The 21,413-nt window shown below is 60.2% G+C and overlaps 1 protein-coding gene across 2 annotated transcripts; it reads right to left on the reverse strand.

Moving 5' to 3' along the window:
• Positions 1–3,645: 3,645 nt before the first annotated feature.
• Positions 3,646–19,627, reverse strand: DNAJB5 (DnaJ heat shock protein family (Hsp40) member B5). Of its 2 annotated transcripts, none has more exons than XM_082074960.1 (4): positions 19,611–19,627; positions 12,709–12,953; positions 10,068–10,666; positions 3,646–5,690 (listed from the first exon to the last, which is right to left on the reverse strand). In XM_082074960.1, exons 2-4 carry the CDS (start codon positions 12,917–12,919, stop codon positions 5,457–5,459), a joined length of 1,044 nt encoding a protein of 347 aa, XP_081931086.1. In that variant the 5' UTR covers positions 12,920–12,953; positions 19,611–19,627; the 3' UTR covers positions 3,646–5,456. The 2 variants fall into 2 exon arrangements, with proteins under 2 accessions (XP_081931086.1, XP_081931085.1); XM_082074959.1 differs by lacking the exon at positions 19,611–19,627 and adding an exon at positions 13,028–13,196.
• Between the last annotated feature and the right edge of the window lie 1,786 nt (positions 19,628–21,413).

A 21,413-nucleotide genomic window follows, 5' to 3' on the forward strand; every position in this document is an offset into this window, starting at 1 on the left:
CCTTCCAATCCCAAACATACTGTGATACTGTGATGACAGTGTTGGTGCTCTGGTACCAGCCAGCCCGGTGTTGTTGCCCTGTCACCAGGCTCTGATCACGGTTCTTATCCTTCCATTCCACTTGTAGCTTCCTGCCTTGCTTTAGGTTTATTTTCCCTTCTCTGAACTGAAAAACTTGCTCCTGCTGTACTTTGTTCTGTATGAGAGAAGCCCTGAGTCTGGTCCCATTGCTTGGGCAGGAGCCTGGGTACAGCCTGTCCCTGAGCCCAGGGGAGCCTCTGAGGTGGTGGCTGCAGGACACAGAGTGGCCATGTGCTCTCAGCTTTGGGGGGGCTGCAGGAGCTGAGGGGTTTTGCAGAGGGTTAAATGCAGATGATTATGTGGCAGAGGGTGCCCCAGGCCTTTGGGCCTGAGCCACCAAGGAGAGGGCAACCTTCCCCTGCACAAGTTGTGCGGGGTGATGGGATTCCCTGCCCAAAGCCTGGCAGAGCCTGGGGGGCTCCATCAAACCAGCTGGGTGTGAAGGGGAGTCTCAAAATGGCAGAAGGACAGAAATGTCCATGAGAGGGGGCTTGTGCGTAGCAATGGGAAGGAACGCGCTGGAATTGGGAGTGCGGTGTTTAAATAGCACAACCCCTGCAGGGGTAGGAGGTCGCGAAGGTCCCCGGGGAGGGTGGGCAGCTCAGGTGCTCTGTCCTACTTTCTGAGCTCTGCCAGCACCACCCTGTCCTCACGCTACCTCTGTCAGAGAAGATGCTGCTGCTGGCTCCTGCAGGCACATCAGCCATCGCCTTCTCTTGTTGCAGCGGTGTTGAGGAGGGGAGGGCTGGTGCTTCTCCTGCCCTACATCAGCTGTTTTTTGGGTTAACGGGTACCTGGAAACTCTTAATCCAGAGCTCCTTCCCTGCCTGCACTTCACCCTGCAGCTCTGCAGGGTGGTGGGTTTTGCTTTCCTGTCCTGCAGCTCTGTAGGGTGGTGGGTTTTGCTTTCCTGTCCTGCAGCTTCACCAGTGCAAGCCCAAGAGCAGCAGCTCCCTGTGGGGGGGTAGCAGGAACCAGCCCCTTTGAGCCCCCTGGGAAGGGGGAAGGGGCCCCTCTGCACCCCAGCCAAGCACTCACAGGATGCCTCAAAGCTCTTCTCAGCTCGGGCAAGGGGGCGCGTTTCTTGCTCCCCACCAGCCCAGCCAGTGCTGGGGAAACATTCATCCCTGGCATCTCTCTGCTGTAGAGGCCGGGACACTATGGGGTGGTGGGGTGTGTGTCTCGGCTCCCAGCACCCCATGTCTTCCCTGCTGTGTCTCCTAATTGCAAATGCTAATTAAATCCAGCAGGAGGGCTGCAAAACCTCATCTTTCTTCCTTGCTGCCTGTGGGATGTGGCTCCTGGTGGGGACAGCACCCGTGGGAGCTCTGAGAGCATCTGCCCCTGCTGCGGAGCAGCGTAAACCTGCTGGAAGGCCTGAGAGTGCCCCCAAATCAACAACTGCAGCAGCTGGGGGGCTTGGGTGGTGCCCCCCACACCTATGAACCCTGCAGCAGCCCCAGGAGAGCAGTCAGCACTGGGCCCTGGTTTCGGCCTCAGCCTGTGCCCCTTTCTAGGGACCGCCCCTGCAGCAGAGACCCCCAGTAGATGCAGAGGCCAGAGCCTTCCCACAGCACCTTCTCCCTTGCCCAGCGCCTTGCTGTGGGGACTGGCCCCCCTGAAGATGCTGGGGGGGAAGGGGCTGGTGCTGAGGCTTGCCCTGGGTGCTGTGCAATTAGTGAGGGGGGCAGCTGAGGGCAGCTCTGTCATCGCTGTGGTTTTCATCTCCTTATGACCCGCTGGGATTCCCCATGAAGCCCCAGACCCATGTCACCCCCTCCCCAGCCCTGCAGTCGGGTCCCATAGGGCCTGTGCGACCTCATGGGGGCTGCAGCTCAGCCACAGTGGGTGCAGGATGGGGGATCTTCAGCTAAGGCTTCAAGGTTAGCGGCTGGACCCTGACCCGAGAGATTGGGGCCCTCCTGCAGCACCCCAAAACCTCGCAAAGAGCAGGTAGTAGCCACACGGGGAGGTCCCCTGTCCTGCCTGCTCTGGGCCAGGGACAGGTGCATCTCTGCCTCATTTGCTGGCATGCCCTGTCCCAAGGGCATCCCCCCACCTTGGGCATCCCCTGCCCCATGTGCAACCCCTCCCCATGGCTACCGTGCCCCCAGGGCACCCCCTGCCGCAGGCATCCCTCCTCCACACTGCTGCCGAGTTCCTTTTCCTGAGGTTTCCTGCAGCGGAGACTCAGGTACAGGTTCCAGAAACTCGTCTAAAATAAACAATTTATTCTCAATGTGCAGCGTAGCAGCTCGAGCTGGTGCCTCCTGAAGAGGTACCTCAGCAGAAAAAACTTGGACAATTACACCCCCAAAATCCAAGCCCCCATGCCCCACACATCACTCTGGGCCAACTGCAAAATTAGAGCCTGGGAACTCCCTGTTCTTCACTCGATCCCTTGATTTTCATCAGATGGGCGGTCAGTCAAAGTCCTGACCTTCAGTTGCTGTTTTCCACCTGCAGCTGGAGAAAAACAAGTTATTGGCGACAGCCAAAACATTTTCTGTTGTCATCCTTTGTCAGACGCTGTTCTGTTCCTTTGCTTGTCTTCAGGCAGCTCCCGTATCTGCCAGCTTGAGGACTCCAAGGCCTTTTTCACGTGATGATCCGGAGAGTTCAGAAGTTCACAGCTTGCAGAAGTAACGCTAAACAAACTTAGTTATGCCAGGTGAATTGTATACAGGCAGTTTCCAACCGAGCTCTCTAAGAAGCAGTTATGCCCAATAATGCGGTAAGCTAGGGAAGCCTGTTCCTTAACAGGTGGCTCTGCCCCATGGACGAGCCCTCCCAAGTGACATCCCCGTCCCCAGGGGCGTTTCTCAGCACTGTCAGCCCCAGGGCTGGGGGCTGTGCTGGCTCTGCCCCCCATCTGCTCAGCCCCACGTGTGGTGTGGGCTCCAGGGTTAGACTCGGGGTGATTTCATGGCCATGAGTGGGGGGCAGCGTGCGATGGCCCCGTTTGGGGTTCGGCAGCCTCTGCCCAGTCCCCTCCCAAGGCGCAATGACCATGGGTTTCGCTCTCATCACGCATCCTTGTGTGCTGTTCTGCTGAGAGATTTTTTTAGGCAAACTTCCTGGGTATCAGCGAGACCTCCCATCCCTCCCAGCAGCCGGCAAGGAGCCCCTTTGCCATCCCGTCCCACTGCCCGCAGCCCCACTCGCCCCTTGTCACCCACATCCCAGAGCCCCATGGGGACACAGAGCCCCTGACCGGTCCCCCCTGCTCCCCAACCCCTGGTAATGTCATTAGCACAACTACCTCACCAGGCGAGCACCATCCCCTGTGACCGAGCGGGACATGTATTCATTCCCTTCCACTCATTATCAGGCCCTGAAGGTCCTGTGCACCCAGTACACAAACCAAACAGATTTCTTCCTCCCCTCCCTACCAGCCTCAAGGTTCCTGGGTGCCAGGCCAGTCACTCGCTTCCCCATCAGCCTTGAATGTCCCCAGCCAGCCCGGTGGTGGTGACAACCCTGTCACAGAGCTCTGACCCTGTCCCCGCTGTCTGCGTGCGCACAGCCCGGCATCCCCATCACAAAACACCCCCCACCAGGAAGTAAATTTTTTAAAATACTTTATTTTTCTCTCAATACTGACATTACAAAAAAAAAAAGAAAAAAAAGAAAAAATTACAAAAAGACCCCACTATAAAACATTCAGGTCTCATTGAAACTGAGAAAAACAAAGCAGCTTGCATCTGCGCGCTGGCCTGTCTTCTCGCTCACAGCGTCCACCGGGTTCTCTCCACGTCGAACTCCACAGGGACCAGCGGAGGGAAACGGCGGCGTCCCCTCGTTGGCCAAACCGGGCAATTACTTAAGCAGTGCCTAACGGGTCTCTTCACCCTGTATGATACACTGTACAGCTGTACACCCAGCCCCTACAGATGCCCCACGCTCATCCCCCCGCCCCCAAAGACCCCCGTTTCAAGTCAGAGATTTCTCTTTAAAAAAGAAGACCCATGGGGCAGAGGGGGGTGTTCGGTGGGGTTTTCCTGGAGGTGCCGCAGCGGAGGAGCTGTACAAAGCCAGGTCGAACGCGCCTCCCGGCTCCGTAGGAGCCCTTTCCCGGGAAAAAGAAAATAATACTGGCACGAGGCAGAGTGGGCCGATAAAGGTAAGAAATATAAAAATTCTCCTGATGGAAATCCAAAGGTTTTAAAAAAATACAGCATTTGAAAACGAAGCCACCACGCAGACTGCCTCGTGTGCCTCCCAGCTCCACCCGACGCCCAGGAATACCTCCTGAATGAATCGTCCCTGTAGAAAAATATATACACACGCCTGTCTCTTCTTATGAAAAACCCTAAGTTTGAACTCAAAAAGCTAGTGAAACCCACAGCTCTGCTCACACTTGGCTTTACTTTTGCACCCAGACTTGTGCCACACGCACACCCCCCCGTGACGGGTTTGATGTTTGTGCAGCTAAATCATCCCCTTCACAAAAAAAAAAAAAAAGAAGTCAGGGTGCACCACGCCAGGATCCCCAAAATGGGCAGAGAAAAACCCTCACGGAGTTTATCTAACGAGCTCTATATATATATCTATTTAAAAAAAAAAAGCGGCAATGCAAACTCAACACATCTGAACAAGAAGCTCCAGCCCGGGCTATCGCGGCCGGGGGCAGCCCCAGGCAGGGCGGGCGGCTGGACGGGACCATCCCCATGTGCTCCGTCATTTGGCACAGCCGAGGCTCGGTTGTAGGCTTGGCACAGGAGAGAGGACCGCGGCACAACTCGGTACCGCGCTCCCGGGTGAGAAAACAGTCCGGCTACGAGGGGGAAATGGGGGGCACCGCGGGTGGGAGCGATGGGCTCCCCGGTACAGCCGGGACCCCGAACAGCAGCAAGTATTGAAGAGGGGAAAGAGAAAAATCAACAGCGAGGACGCCGGATCTTGCGGAGTCTTATTTACACTGCACCGGACCCCGACAAGTCCATCCTTTTGTGGGAAAAGTGGCCTGGAAAGCGGGTGACATGAAAAAAAAACCCCACGATGTGATGTAGCTCCCCGGGAAAAGCGCCCACACCAGTCGCTCGTGTGAGGTGCAAAACCTGGACCTCTGAGGGAAGGTAAAGAAAAGGTTTGGCAGCCGGGAGAGCTGTGATGGGCAGGAGCCTCCCTGCTGCTGGAGTAGAAAAGGGGTCGAGAGGGATGGAGGGGGAGAGGGATGGATGGGGAGCAGGTTGGGTGGGATTCTGGGGAACAGAAAGTGGTGTGAGTGGTTGGTTTTTTGTTGTCTTTTTTTTTCTTTTTCTTTCTTTTTTTTGCATTTAAAAGTGCTGTGGCACCTCTGCTCCATGCGGGCTGAATGCCGCGACACGGGGCATTTGGAGTATTGCTGCTTGGAGGAGAGTCCCCCCCGGGCTTTAGGAGCACGGGAGGTGCTGCTTGAGGATCTGTCTCGTCTGGGGAGCTATTCTATCCGGGAAGCGGATTTTGAACTCCACGATCAAGTCTCCTCGCTGGCTGGGGGCCTTGGGGAAGGGCAGCCCCTCCCCACGCAGTCTCTTCACTGTCCCCGGCTTGATGATGTCGTTGCAGGGAAGCGGGATCACCCGCCCGTCGATGGTGGGAATGTTCACGGTGCAGCCGCACAAGGCCTGGGGGCAGAAGAAGGAACGAATCATCAGACGGGGCTGACACCCCAAAACATCCCGACGGCCACACCACGTCCCCCCACCGGCTGCTTCCCGGGTTAAACCGCCCAGCTCTGCGTGGATGATGCCCAAGAGCACCAGCTGATGCCCAGCAGTGCTTTGCTGGTGCCAGCCTGACCACCGTGAACTGGGCTGCAGGAGAAGGTGCCCCAGAAGAGGGGGTTCCACAGCCTCCTGGGGGAAGGATCCCCCCCGAGCTCCCGGGCTCCCCGGAGGAACCACCAGCAGGCACCAGCTCACAGCAACAGGACCGGGTAAATTTAGCCCCTTCCTCGCCCTCTCTGCCCAACCTCGGGCAGCCGAAAATCCAGCTGAGATCATCGGATGCCGCCGCGGCTCATCAGCTGCCATTGTCCCTGCCCGGCACTGGGGTTATCTATAGCACAGCCCGTGTCCTGACCCCAACAACCAACACCCCCCAAAAGGCTGCAGCTGCAGCACAGCGCGGAGCTTTCCTGGAAGCCGCAGTCCCAGAGGGGCTGGTCGTCCTGTCCGGTCCCTCCTGCAAAGCCAAGAGCAGGTTCTGTGGGTGCCACCCCGCTGTCCCCCAGCCCCCCGCAGCAGCCACAAGCCGGCTGCATCAGCTGAGCCACGTGACGCCGGAATGCAGCAAGAAAAATCCTGCTGTCCTTAAATAACTCAGACAGCTCTGGCATACACGTGGGCAGAATCGTCTCCAGGCTTTCAGCAAGGGCTGAGGGAGAGGACTGCAGAGAGATGCTTCTGGAAAGCAGGGGGGAGGCGCCAGGGGTACAGCATCGAGCTTCCTGGGGGGGGGCGGTGCAGGCTTGCCCCTCCTGAGCTGTGTCCTGGGGTCCTAGCCCTGCCGTCCCCCTAAAAACACCCTGTAAAGGGAGGAGGATGCGATTTGCTGTTTCTGGGTTTGACAGTGGGATGCTCTGCATCCCCCTCCCCAGGAAGAGCCTCTGGTGGCAGAGCAGCAACTGGCACCAGAAGAAATGTCTCTCCTGCTCTTGCTGGCCACTGGCTGTGGGCCGATGGCCCAGGGTGACTGGGAGGGACCTGCGCTGGAGCCAGCTGAGAACTGGAGAGCTGGGGCCATCTCCTTGCTCATGTGCAAGGGTCTTCTCCTGGGAAGGGTCTCCTCCAGGATGAGCTTTTCTGTCTGCAGGACAAAACCCATCCCCAGCTCTGTGTGAGCACCAGGTGCTTGGCTGGAGCTCCAGCAGGCTGGGGGGAGGCAAAGGACAATCTCCCCAAATCAATGCACTTCTGCCCTGGGATGCTGGAGCCCTTCTGCTCGCCGGTGCCCACCATCCTGCGCTGTGGGGGCTGCACGGGGCTGCGTGCCAGCGAAAGGACATCTCCAGCCACAAAACGGGAAAGAGAACCTGAGCTCCGCATGGGAACACATGGACGGGGCAGGCAGAGGGATGCGAGCAGGAGCAGGCGCTAACAGTGAAGGCAGACGGGATCTTAATGTTTCCTTCCTAGAGCCAAGACGCGAGAATCCGAGGCGGTGGCTCCTCCGCCGTATGTCCCTGTTTTTCACTCTTGCTCAAACTTCTCTGGCATTTGGGAAACGGGTTGCTGAAGTAACGCCACCAACCGCGGGAGCTGCCCCGCATCCTAGAAAGAGGCTGGGTTTATGGTTTATCCCTCGGGATGAAGCTGCCGCGGGTTCGGTAGCTGAGCAGAGCTTTATCTAGGTCAGCGCCGGGTCCTCCTCCGCTCGCAGCGATGCCACGGGGAGCGGGGACGTTGCCACCGGTTGCGGGTGCGCGGGTGCTCGGGGGAAGGTGACGCCAGGTAAAGGATGCAAAGCGGGCGGCTGCCGAGGGCAAGTGCTGCCTGCAGATCTGATCAGCAGGCTGTCACTCCTCCCTCTGCCACACGCGCCTGTAATTTTAGGAAGGGACACTTCCCTGCAGCCCAGGGGAAGCCCCTCATGCATCTCCGGCTCCTGCAGAAGCCTCGTGGCAAGCACCCCGCGCCACCACAGGCAGGGGACAGGGCACCCAGGCACCGTGACACAAGGGCTGGGGGGACATTGTCTCCCCAGAGTGCTCCACAGAGAGGTCTGTGGGATGCAGGAGGAGGAAGATGCTCTCCTGAGCAGCACGTGCCTTGTCCCCAGTATGGCCACGAGCTGGATCACAGCACCCACCACCCGCCAGCTCTGCCCGCTGGCACCGTGCTGCGCTGCTCTCCCGGCAGCAGGAAATACTAAAACTCAAGGTAAACGAGGCATCCTTGCAAGGAGGGAGGGTGCAAGGAGAGAGCCCAGGGCCACGGCCGCAGGCTGTGGTGATGAAGACCTTGTATCCCATCACGTACTGAGGTGGTGGCATATGGAGCGGGGGAGCTCCCGACACCCGCTCGCGCTCCGGAGCACTTGAGGTACTTCTCTTGGAAGATGAAAGCAGCAGAGCATCTATCACCAGCAGGTTGGGGTTGGCAGCCAGACCGGCAGCTCCCCAAGGATGCCCAGCACGTTGGGTCTGCGGTGGGGAGGACAGAGACCAGACAATCCAGCTCAAAGACACAAAGAGTTTGCCCAAACCAGCAATCTTCCCCTTTGAGACTGCATTGTGCAAACATGCCTTGGGCACGGAAATCACAGGCGCCCAGCACCAGAACTTCTGGTGCAACAGCACGTGGGGCTGGAGCAGGTTTCTCCAGTTGCTGCTCAAAGGGCAACTCCAGGCGAAAGTCCCTTCAGCCTGAGCAGAGCACGGACTTGGGCTAACGCGGTCTGGACATCAGCACAGCCAGCTCGGGGTTACTTTTACAGATATGGGAATGCACAGAAGGAAATATCTGAGATATGGCACGCATGGCTCCACAAATAAGGCAGCCTCTCCCGAGTATTTCTGGAGTGGCCAGGGGAGCCAGTCACTGCAGGAATAAACCTCTTCACGTCGCAATGAGAAAGAAATCCAGCTACCGCGTCTGCAGGTACTGGAGCCGAGTTTGCTCCGGAGCACCCAGCTCTGCCTGACCCGCGCGGCTGCCCCGTGCTCCCAGTTCACCCGGTCACAGCCCCAGCGGGGCTGCAGAGACACCGCAAAGCTCTTCCGACTCACTGGCACGCTAACGAGCTCACGTTTCCCTACCTCAGGTCTGGCTCATTGAGCTTATTTCTATTAAATGCATTTGAGAACATAAATCTGTCTTCAGGAAGGGGGAAAAAAGAAATCAGCTCATTAAGAAGACAGACAGCGTCTACAGTCTGAAAGGAACAGCAAATGGCAGCTGCCAAAAGCGTCAATGTTAAATGCAGCTGCCAGCTGTGATTTAATAAAAAGTAGTTACAGAGCAGCGGCGGCAAACGGCACATCTTGTTCTGGGGTGCTCTACCTTTCCTCTCCCACCCCCGCGCAGCTCGCTGGCTCCAATGTACCCAGCCCCACTGTCACCAATGTGCTCAGCCCTGCTGTCACCGATGCGCCCAGCCTCGCTGTCACCGATGTGCCCAGCCACACTGTCACTGATGTGCCCAGCCCCACTGTCACCAATGCGCCCAGCCTCGCTGTCACCAACGCGCCCAGCCCCACTGTCACCTATCCGCCCAGCGTCACTGTCACCGATGTGCCCAGCCTCGCTGTCACCGATGCGCCCAGCCTCGCTGTCACCGATGCGCCCAGCCCCACTGTCACCGATGCGCCCAGCCACACTGTCACCGATGCGCCCAGCCCCACTGTCACCGATGTGCCCAGCCTCGCTGTCAGCCCTTGCACCGGCAGCCGGGCTGGGCTGGGCTTTGCTCACTGCCTGAAACATTTCCTTTATTTGGTTCTTCACCTAGGAAAGCCAGAACCAAGGAAACGAGCTGGTTTTGGCTAAGGCATCACTCAAGGAGGGGAAGGTACCAGCTTTCTTGGCATGATCCTGCTTTTTGTCCATGGGAGAGGCTGCCCGGGATGTCCCGGACAGTAACTAAGCTAGGAGAACAAGCAGGTACCAGACACACACTGGCCAACTTGGGTTTTCCCTTGTTCCTAGAGAGAATCTGGGCTCTCTTCCATATGTGAACACCCTATGCTAAAATAGAAGGATGAGCCACATGGGCAAGGAAGAAAATGGATAAATACCACCTGTATTGGCTCAAGAAGCAAGGTGCGCTCAGCAGGGACTACAGCACTTGTGTCCTACACCTGGCACAGGGGCTGAGCACGTCCAAAACCAAGCACGAGTTGGCCTCTGCAGCTCCTCTCTGCAGAGGTCTTTGCTACAGTCTCTCAGGACCTACCTGGTCCCTCCTCATCGGCACAGAACAAGGACAGACTCCTGTCTCGGCCCTGCACGCCACGACCCAGCACCACCTCCCACGCCATGGGATTTCCCCGTCACACCCACCTCTTTAAGACTGATGTTTGCCGTGTAGACCACATTCGTCCCATCCCTCTTGAAGTGCGAGTGAGGCTTGTCCTTGAGGATGAAGACGATGTCGGCAGGGATGTTGTCTGGGGTGGCGTCCCCTTCTTTGGGGAACGTGATTTTGGTTCCCTCCTTCCAACCACGCTTGATGACAATGTTTAGGATCTTGTCCTCAGTCCGCATGGTCCGGCCATCAGCGTTGAGCCTTCTGCGGGTGATCTTCATCCTCTTGGTGGAGCCATGGTAGATCTCTTCCAGGGACACCTTGAGCTCATGGATGATGGGTGGGTCTTGGACCTTCCTCCGCGAGTGCAGAGACTCCTGGTGCCGCCGGTGAACGCCGTTAATGCCGTTGAAGCCAAACCGGCCGAAGGCACTGAAAGGGTCATCATCGACATCGATATCCATGTCTTCCTGGTCAAAGCCATTGAACATCCGGGAGCGGCTGCTGGCGAAGAAGATGTCAAAAGGGTTGGAGCCTCCAAAGAAGGATGCGAAGGTGGCGTGCGGGTCTCCATGGAAGGTGTAGTGGAAAGTGTTCCCTGAGCCACCTGAGGAGCCACCTCCAGTTTTGAGACCTGGAACAGAAGGGGTAAGATGAGACATGAACACTCCCTGCCAGTGGACACCGTGCCGGGACAGCACTTTCCAGGCAGGAGCACAGACTCTGCTGGCTCCAGGCAGCCTTTCCAGCATCTCCTGGGGGTGCAGGTCACCCTCTCCAGCCCAACCACCTGCAGAGAGCGTGGGCAAGGAAGGCACCACCTCTACCCATGACACACAGTCCTTCTTGCCCCCACACCCAGCAAGCACAAAATCCGTTCAGGTTTTTTCCCTACTGAAGTGCTTCTTTGGTTTTCTCCACCCAGTTCACAGCGTTTTCATTTAAAACATTTCCTGACCAGCCCGTTTCCATTTTTGCCCGTGGGCAGGCTCCCTTCTGCCCAAATAGCCCTGTCTCTCAGGCCGCACCGATGGCCTTGGTCTAGGAGCATTGTGTCCGGCAGGTGAGAACAGGTTCAGCGACCACGGCTCTGGGTGGCAGGGTGGGTGGAGGTCAGACCTCCAGCTCGGCACACAGCCTCTTCTGCACAGACTCTGCAAAACGCCAGGTAAGATCAAGATTTGGACCTTTTGGCAACCATTCCCAGGGGAAACTCCCCGGCCAGGTCCTGGGCTGAGCCTTATGTCACTGTAAACCCCGCAAGTCCCAAGCAGCCAAGGCACAGAGCAAGAGCCCTCCCCAAAGAGGTCACACATTCTCCGCACAGCTATTTTTGACCAGGAGGGGTGGGAAGGGTTAAGCCAAGCCTAGCTCCAGGACTATTTTCAGGGCACGCTGGTGACAGTGAAGGGCTATTTCTGACAGGCTGTCTCTTGTGCCAGCCCCCTGCTGCAGGAGATATGAGGGGGACAAGCACAGGGCAGGCAAGTTTGGGTGACACGTTGCCCAAAAAAAAAAAAGAACCTGATGGGAAACAAAAGGTGTGAGGGGGCCCATGGACTCCGACTGGTCTGATGCCAAAAGGGTTTGGCTTTGCTGGCACTCCCTGTCCCCCTGCCAGGAGGGGGCTGCTCTTCCCTCCCTCCTTAACTCGCTCTGGTTTTAGGTGCTCTCGGTGGCACCAGCGGGTCCGATTTCAGGTGCCTTTGGGGAAAGGCTGGTTTCCCGCTTGCGACAGACGCTTCTCATTTTACACAGCAAATCACTCTGGCTCGGCGTGTCCATCACAGCCCTGACATAACTAATGGGCTGAAAGTTAACCCACTGCTGGTTAATTCTGCCGGTGGCTCATCCACCACAGCCCTGACATAATTAACGGGTCGAGAATTAACCCCCTGCTGGTTAATTCTGCTGGTGGCTTGTTCGGGGATGCACCTGCCCGCTGGCCCCGCCAGAGGGGCTGCCCCTTCCACCCAGCAGCCTGCTCCTGCCAGACCTCCTGCTCTTTTAAGCACCCAAGCCCTGGGCTGATTAATGCAGATGCTATTCGGCGCTCTCCTCGAATGGGGTTGCGCTCTTCCATCTTCGACTAATAAGGCCGCCTGCGGTGGAGCGGCTCTCCTCCTCCTCCTCCTCCTCCATGCCAACCACCAGACAACAGCAACCGCTTGGTTTCAAAACAAGCACCTATTACTTAAATTGGGAAAAGCTCTGAATCCTGTAGGTCAGACCGTACCAGGGGAGGACGGCAGGACCAGCAGCCAAACGCGTGGGGGAATGTGGGCAAAAGCAACACTTCTCCGCTGGGATATTTAGGTTAATTAAAGGGTGGCTAACAAATTACCCCAGGTATGACCCAGGAGGTGAGCTCCTTCCACATCCACGGTTTCAGCCGGCTGCCGGGGTTTGGGGGCAGAGGGCAGGGAGAGCCCGGCCACTCCGGGAAGAAGCACGATGGGTTGGAAAAGCAGAGCAGCCCAGGGACAAGCGGGATAAGAGATGATTTCTGGCACCTGTGGAGCCCTCACCCCCCCAGAATTTCGCGGTTACCAGCCCTGTTTCAGGGGCAGGCATGAAACATTGGGACAGTTCTGTGCAAAAACACCCCCTCGCCCATTAATAACCAATTTGGACCCAGCACCCCCGCCCCCGCGCAGGCAGCGGTCATCCCCTTACCTTCCTCCCCATATTGGTCATAAACAGCTCGTTTCTTGGGGTCGCTCAGGACGTCGTAAGCCTCCGCGATCTCCTTGAACTTCTCCTCAGCATTGGGGTCTTTATTCTTATCGGGGTGATACTTCAGGGCCATTTTCCGATAGGCTTTCTTGATTTCATCCTCGTTAGCACCGGACTGGATGCCCAAAATCTTGTAATAGTCCTTCCCCATGACGGCGACACTGCCGGGAGCCGAGTACTTATTCCTGAAAGCAGAAAGACAGCTCTCCGTAAGGCGAACGTGGCACCAGGGTAGGCTGGGGATGGGATCGGCACACACTTGTCACGGAGCCGGTGCTCCCCGCGTCCCCACGGCCAGCAGCACCAGAGCCGGCTCAAGTCCACGCTTCCCACCGGCGCTCAGAGCCCTGGCACCAGGATGTGCCCTGGCTCTGGTTTTACCCCCCCGAGCCCCACGCTGGGGATGGGGAGACTCATCTCCGAGGCTGGCAGGGAGAGGGAGAAGCCTGTCCCGGGGCACGGCATTATTATAGAGGCCACGCCGCCGCTAACGTCACACCAGGGCCGCGTCCCCATCCCGTCCCCCCCGCGCCGAGCCGGGACGGCTGAGCCATGTCTAAATGTGGCCCTTGGCCTGTGACTGTCCCCTCCCGGCCCTGCCCCAGCCGGGATGGGAGCTGAGGTGATGACAGGAGGCTTTTGGAGGCTGAAAGCAGCAGCAGGGACCGTGCTGCTGCCTTCACCTTAAAGGAACTTCAAACATTTTGTTCCTGAAAGCAACTGGCATTCAGCTGGAGATAAGCGCCTCCAGCGTGTCAGAGCCGTAATTTGTATTTAGCGAAGAGAGAACGAAGCCGTTAGACAGAAACATCTTGTGATGGTGGGAGGGCGCTTTTTTTTTTTTTTTTTTTAATAAAAACCCCCACCACTTTCTAGCCTGACTTGCACTCCCCAAGAGCCTTCAGTGACATCTTGCAGTAACCCCGAAGCCCAGGGCTCGCTCCCTCCATCACGCGGGGGCCGAGGCCGGGGCCATGCCTATACTAAGGCATGGAAAACTGGGTGGCCATAACCCAAGGAAGGAAAAGGACAGGCGATTAATTCCTGCCCTGGTCACGCTGTTGGAGTCACAGAGACCATGGGAGGTGGCGGAGCAGCCGGGAGGGCAGCTCCTCCGGGCAGAGGCTGAGCAACCACCACGCTCCCCCAAGGACACTTCTCGATCTTCTGTTATCTGACAGTGACCTCCAGCTCCCCCAGCCTGGCCTGTCCCAAAGCCTCACACAGCGCAGCTTGGTGCTTGCTGCTGGCCCGGTTCTTCTCCAGGTGTCGCCCCAGCAGACCCCCTGCTCCCCACTGAGCCCTCCTCCTGCTCCCCGCTACCCCACAACTTCCACCCCATCCTTGCTCCCAGCGCCCCTGTGCAGCCCCCCCAGCAGATGGGTTTCTGCACCGGCTGTGAGCCTTGGCCCTTTCCTTCACCATCACACAGGTCACCAGATGTTCCTCCACATCTATACTTTACCCATAAGCTCCCACTGGAGCTCACAGAGGGATCCCCCCCAAACTGCAGCGGCTCAGATCAGGGTGGCCAGGCACCTGCAGGGAGCCCCTGGCATCCATCCCAGCCATCCAGGGCTTGCCCTGGGACATGCCTCGGGCAATAACCCCTCTGCTGTGGGGTAGCTGCTACGGGGGCTTGGAAGTCAGCCACCTCAATCAGAAACACCAATTTATGCTCTTTTTTGCCCCAGCCAGGGAGCAAGTCCTGTGCTGTAGGCAGGGAGGGGGGCTAAGGCACCCAAGACCTCTGACAGACACAGTGAGGGGAGATGGGGGCACCCACGCACACGTGAGGCAGCCCAGGGGGGCACAGAAGAGGTGGGAGAAGGTCCCTGGGGGTGTTAAGAGCATCCGTCAGCATCTCCCGCGGCAGCTCCTGGATGCCAGCACGTTTCCACACCAGCTCCCGCGCAGAGCCGCTGCCAGCGCCCAGCCCACGCAGACACCGGGGGTGCTCTGTCCCCTGCCCGCCCCCCAGCTGCCCTCCCTGCAGAGATGGGGGGCTGGGGGAGACCCCAGGCAAGTGATGGGGGGTGTGAGAGGTGATCCACCACCCCCCCGCCAAAGGTCACCCCAATGCCTCCCGTCTCCATGGCAACCTCCAACGTGGGGCAGTGGCTCCCTGTGACAAGGATCGGGATACGAAGCAGGATTTGGCCCCTGTCCGGACAGTGCCACCGCCCCCACAGGTGGGCAAGCCAGGCAGCGATGAACACAACCCCGTCGCACCGTGGCTTGAGAGATCTGGAGGCGGCAAAACTCCCGTTGTACCCCCCAGGTATGACAGCGCCCGTCTCCGACCACACACAGCCCCATCGGACATCACCAGGACCCCCTTGTCCGGCAAAAACCCCAGAGCGCTTCCCACAAACACACATCCCGACCCAGCAAAACTCTGTCGCCACCCACAAGACCTCCAGTCTTGACCGCCAAGGGGTCTTTGGTCGGGGTGGGGATGCCCCCCCAGGGACCCTCTGCCAGCCAGGAACCCCTTCACCTGTCTGGGGTCAGAGCGTGGGGGTCATTTCCATACAAAAACGCATCCCCACGCCGCGATTTACCGTGCAGGTGAGGACCAGCTGCCGGCAGGTGACCCGGTGGGGTAAGGCACGCTCCGGAGGCGACACCGCTCACATGCGCGATGATGGTAAAACACGACTCTGTCCCCGCAGAGCCTCCTTCTCTCCCTCCCTCCTTCCTTCCCTCCCACCTCCTGGGATCAGCTGCGCCTTGCCACCAGCTCCTCTCTCCCTTCTGCTCAGTCATCCTCTCCCCCTTTCCCATTTAACCCCCTCGGGAGCGGGGGGGTGGTGGGAAGGTGCCGCAGGGTGGGATTCAGGCGGGCAAAGCCATTCCTGCATCGCCCCCCCCAACCCAGATGCCACCGGACAAGCCACAGCCCTGGCAGAAAACCACAAACATCCTCCGGCCGCGCCGAGCCAGCCCAGCCTCCATCCTCCTCTTGCAACCACACACACACATGCAGAGCAAAAAAAAAATTAAATAAAAAATTAAATCTTTGTTCTGGCCTCACACATGACATCAGCCCGTGCAACCTCTGGATGAGCGCATCAGCTGAATAGCGATCGTTTGATGTAATCCCTCCGCTCAGCAGTCATCTAAGGGAACAAACCCACCCCGGCAGCAGCACAGCAAAATTATTACTTCTTTTTCCATCTCGGGGTGCCAGGTCACGGCGGGACGCCGGGGACAGGCACCGACGGTTTAACGTGAGGTCGCAAGGCTGAGAGGCAGAAACCCACTTACCGAAACTTTACGAACACATTCAGAGTCCAAGCTGCCACTTTTAAAGGCTCTAGTTTTATTTTGAACATCGCGGCTGTCCGCGGGGGCTGGCGGGCGCTGCGTGCCCGGCTGGGAGGCACCGGGGGGTGGCAGGAGGACGGTGCCGGCTCGTGCCGGGGATGCCGCCGCAAAGGGATGCTCTGGTGGCAAGCTGCCCCCTCCAGCTCGTCCGGCACACCGAAACGGCAGCTCCTCGCCAGCCTGGCGGCCACGGTGGGCTCTGACCTCCACTCCCAGGACAGGTCCCAAAGGGCTTCGGCGATGGGCAAGCGGGCGCTGAGTGGCGCTGCCGGGGAGCTGCCGTCCTTTGTGTGCTCCCCAGCCGCACGCAGGGGGGACCCTTCAATGGAGCCGCTCGCTGAGATGTAATTTCCCTTTTAATTGGTTTCTTGACGCTTTCTCGCTAAGCCGCTGGATTAAGACACTTCTGCCGTCAGCTCCGGCATCCTCCCGCCCCGCTGCCGCAAGGCGCCCGGCCACCCCGTTACTGTCACGTCCCCTGCTGAGGCACAGGGAGCGCAGCCAGGAGCCCCCCAGCCTCCCTCAAAAACGGGTCTGCTGACGCCCAGGGCTTTGCACCCCCCAGGCGAATCGGGGAGGGAGAAAAGTAGGGCAGCAGTGATGTGGAAAAAAGTCACGTTAACCAATTCGCACCTCCCCAGCTTTCCTCTTCGGCCGCACAGGGGTCCCTGTGTCCCACTCCCCGAGTGCCAGTCCCTCAGTTGAAGGGGTCCGACCCAGCTACCCCCAGCACCTGAAGCCCCCCACATTGCAGCGGGGCACCGGGACGGTGCCTCCTCCAAGCCTGGTGGCACAAAACCTACTTCTGAGAAGTCACCTTCAGGCGCGCCAAAGAAATCCAATGCCACCGCGTCCTCCCCTGCCCTGTCACCGTCACTCGCGGGCCACAGACAGCATCCTCTCTGGATGCCCCGCACCGCAATCGGGCAGCCATGCCGGGACATCCCTGGGCGGCTGCCGCATCCCACCCTCGGTGAGCAAAGCGCCGGGCAGGTGACAGCCGCCGGTATTCCCAGGGGCTGGGGGTCCGGGGGCTCGCTGGGCACCGGGGCGGGTGAGCCGGGGGGAGCCGGGTGGGTGCCGTGCCGGCGCGTACCTCTCGGCGCGGCTCCAGAAGAGCAGGATGGCCGGCATGGCTGCGCGTCCCGCGTTCGGTCAGGGAGCCGGAGGGGATGTCGGCGCACCGGGGCAGGCAGAGCCACCCGTGCCCGTGTCGGTTGGCAGCCGCAGGCAGGCAGGCAGCAATGTCATGACTACCCAGCAATGAATCATCCCCTCCCCGGGCCCCCACACGCACCGCCCGCCTCCCCCTCCCCACTGACAGCCCCACTGGGGTGCCAGCACCTGCGTGGGGACGGGGTTAACCCTCCCCTCGCTGCCTCTGCCAGCACAGCCCCCGCTGACAGCCCCTCCTGCGTGGGGACGGGTCAGGACCCCCTCAGTGTCTCCCCATATAGGGGCTCCCATCTCCATACCCACGGGGCACCAGCCCCTGCGTGTGGATGGGGTCGAGCCCCCCCACCCCCTCTCCTCTTTCCAGCCCCACTGGGGTGCTCACAACGGTGTGGAGACGGGGTCAAGCCCCTCTTGCTGCCTCCCCATGTGGGATCCCTACTTTTCAGCCCCACTGGGGTGCTCACATTGGTGTGGGGATGGGGTTAACCCCCCTCACTGCACTGCCCAGCTCCCCCAGCCCTCGCTGTGGGGCTAAGACCCATGTGGGGATGGGGTTAAGCCCCCCCACAGGCGGTGCCCCCATTTAGAGGCTCAGTGAGAAGCTTCACTTGCATGCGGAGTGTTCAATTCCTGTCATGCCCCCAACAAGGGTGCTGACCCTGGCCTGGGGTGACCCCTTGCCAGCCCCCAGCCCCATAGGGACCCACAGTGTGCCCCCACGGGGAAAGCAGGTTAGCCCTTTCCTCCCCACTGCCAGCTGTCCTGGAGGACACTGTCACCTCGACTGGGGACAGGAGTTAACTCCTTCCTTGCTGGCTCTTCCAACCCCATTACTGATACCCCGCAGGAGGGGGGTTTACCCATTTCCTCACCACGCAATTCAGCCTCACTGGGGTACACTGGTGCCCCCAGCAGGGCAGGGGGGTGGGTGGGATGTTAACCCCTTCCTAGACAAATCACACAGCTTCAACAGGGCACCTTATGCCCTCCAAAGTGAGGGGGGGGGGGGCAGGTTAACCCTCACCTCCCTGCCCTCTCCAGCCCTATAGGGCTGTATTACAGCCCCATGGGGCAGGGGCTTTAACCCCTTTCTCCCAGCCCCACTTGGATGCGCTGTTACTGTTATGGGGCAGGGGATTAACCCCTTCCTCCCACCCTCTTCGCACCCATGGGGACACACTGTCACTAGGTAGGGCAGAGCAGTTAACACCAGCCCCACCAGGAAACCCTGTCACCCCATGGGGACAGAGGCACCAGCCCCTTCCTGCCCTGCGTTCAGTCCCCCAGGTACACCCTGTCACCCACGGGCAGAGGGGCCGATCCCACCAGCCCCACAGAGACATCCTGTCACTCCGTCAGGCAGAGGTTTAACCCCCACATCGGGATGACTTGATGACCTGTCGCCATCTTCCCTTCCCAGCCCTACAGGGACACATTCTCACCAGAGGCACTGACCACCCCAGCCCCATAGCAATGCCCTGTCACCCCATGGGGCAGAGGTACTGACAACCACCAGCCCCACAGCAATACCCTGTCACCCCATGGGGCAGGAGGACTGACACCTCAGCCCACAGAGACACCGTGTCACCCTATCACCCCACAGGGAGGGGAACTGACCCCTCCAGCCACGTCCTGTCACCCCCCAGGGCACAGGGGACTGATCTCCCAGCCCCACAGTGACACCCTGTCACCCATAAGGCAGGGGGACTGACCCCCCCAGCCCCACCGTGTCACCCCATGGGGCAGGGGGTCTGACCCCACAGCGACACTGTGTCACCCCAGGGGTCAGGGGGACTGACCCCCCCAGCCTCACAGTGACACCGTGTCACCTCATGGGGCAGGGGGACTGACCCCACAGCCCCACCGTGTCACCTCATGGGGCAGGGGGACTGACCCCACAGCCCCACTGTGTCACCTCATGGGGCAGGGGCACTGACCCCACAGCCCCACCGTGTCACCCCACGGGGCAGGGGGACTGACCCCACAGCCCCACCGTGTCACCCCACGGGGCAGGGGCACTGACCCCACAGCCCCACCGTGTCACCCCACGGGGCAGGGGCACTGACCCCACAGCCCCACCGTGTCACCCCAAGGGGCAGAGGGACTGATCTCCCAGCCCCACAGCAGCACCCTGTCACCCCACAGGACAAGGGGACTGACCCTTCCAGCCGCACAGTGACACCCTGTCACCCCGCGGGGCAGGAGGTTTGCCCCCCCGCCCAAGCCCCACAGCGACCCCGTGCCCGCGGGCAGCGGCACGGACACGCTGTGACCCGCGGGCCGGGCTGTGTGGGGCAGCGCGGTGGGGCTGAGCCGCCGCCGCCCCCCGCACTCACCGATCGCGCTGTCCCGGGGCGCCGCGCGCTCGCTGAGCCGCCCCCTCCCCCGCCCCCCGGCCGCCACGTCAGGGGAGTCCCGCCCGCGCGCGCCCCGCCCCGTTGGGCCGGCGGGCTGTCCGTCGCCGCTAGACGCAGGGCTCATTGGCTTTCCTCGGGAGGGAGGCGGGGCGAAACGAGGCGTCCCGCCCTTCTCTCCCCACCTCCCTTCTGCCGTCTCCCGTTGGCCAGTTCAAGCCGGCACCGCCTCTTCGGGGCGCTCTCATTGGCCGGGCGATCTTTAGTAGCGGAGGGATCCCCGCGGGAATCTTCTGGAAAGCTGTGACGTCACCTTCCCGCCGCGCGTCAAACCCTTCCCCCACCCGCCCCCGGATGCGGGCCTGGAGGAGCTGAGGGGGGGATGGGAGCGGGACAGGGCCGCGGGGTCACGGGGGGGTCGGGGCCGGTGCGGGGTCTCGCCCACGGGTGCGGCGCGCGGGGCGCCGAGGGCGAGCGGGGAGCTGGGACTCGAACCCGGGTCCCTGGGGATAACGCGTGGGCCGAGACCTGTGCGGGTCCGCAGCCCTGCCCGTGCTGGGGCGGCAGCCGCTGCAGGCGGGGCGGGGAGGGAGGGACGAAGCCGCCCGGGCCCCTGCAGCGTGGCGGGGGGATCTGGGGGTGTGCGGGTAGGGGGTTCGCGTGCCGTGCCTGGATCCCACGCCCGGTGCCGCGATGCCGCGGAGGGTTCCGTACCGGGGGTCGGCTGCGGTGCCGTGTCCCAGGCAGGGCGCGGGGGCTCATCTCGGGGTTTGCTTCTCATCAGGAAAAAGCTGTTGGACCCCAGAGCCCGGGTGCTGTATGAGGCCGGGGGTTTGTGTGTAACACGGTTCCTGATCTGCTGTCCCCAGTGCACCCCAGCTCTGCACCCCAGCAGCGCCCACGGCCCTGGCCAGCGAGCAGGGACGCCACGGAGCTGGGCTGAGCTCGGTCACAGTGCTGTCCCCTTGCAGAGCCCCGTCACGCCTCCCTTTCCGAGGGGCTTTTGTTCTTTGAGGCTCCCCCTTGATCTTTACAGCAGCCTGGTTGGGGTTAGACCTGAAGCAAGGTGGCTCCTGGGCAGAGGATCTGTCTGGACCCAGTGCACTGCATTTTGTCCTGGGAAGCCTGTCCATCTTCAGAAACATGCCTGTCTCTTGCTCCTGTTGGGGCACCGTGTTGGTGCAGAGCGATGATCCCTTTTGGGACAGTGTCCTTCCTGTGGAGGTGTCGCAGGTTCGAGGGGGAAGCAGCTGGTTGTGTGGGTATTGCAGCTCGTGCGGAGCTGAGCAGCGATGTGAACAGTTGCAGCTGTTAATACGGCATTTGTCATGATTAGAGGGTGCTGCTGAAGCCTCTGTATGCTTCTCCTTACTGAGGGGGACTTCGAATGGGGCATTCTGGAGTCATTGCTGGGTTTGTGGCTTGTCCAGTGTGGTCACAGCATCAGTCTCCTTATCTTTTCCTGCACTGGGGGTGGGTCTCTGACTCCAGGACAGGGTGTGAGCAGCCACCTGGGCTCTTCTTCTCCCCTTGTGAAGTGTTCACGGAGCCCCTGCGAGCTGGGCGAGTTGGTGTTTTCACCGTGCTCCCCGCACAGCGGCTGAGTCATCGTGATATTAAACCAGCACTTACTGTTCCCCGTCTGTTCCGCTGTCTGTGTGTTCAGCCGGCCGCGTACCCCCGTCAGTGGGGGGGCTCATCCCGCACCACACCGATTCCCTGCCCTTGCAAATGCTTTTTGTTGCCTTTCATCGGCCTTTCATGGCCGGGGCCATTGGAGGCCCC

This window comes from Streptopelia decaocto, assembly GCF_964273445.1.
Source record: "Streptopelia decaocto genome assembly, chromosome: Z".
NCBI lineage: Eukaryota > Metazoa > Chordata > Aves > Columbiformes > Columbidae > Streptopelia > Streptopelia decaocto.

Excerpts from the sequence above, each read along its gene's own strand:
- DNAJB5 (XM_082074960.1), bottom strand. The coding sequence starts at position 12,919 with ATGGGGAAGGACTATTACAAGATTTTGGGCATCCAGTCCGGTGCTAAC. Across the intron at positions 10,667-12,708 it reads TGACCAATATGGGGAGGAAG|GTCTCAAAACTGGAGGTGGC; the intron begins GTAAGGGGATGA and ends CTTCTGTTCCAG. Across the intron at positions 5,691-10,067 it reads CAAACATCAGTCTTAAAGAG|GCCTTGTGCGGCTGCACCGT; the intron begins GTGGGTGTGACG and ends TTCTGCCCCCAG.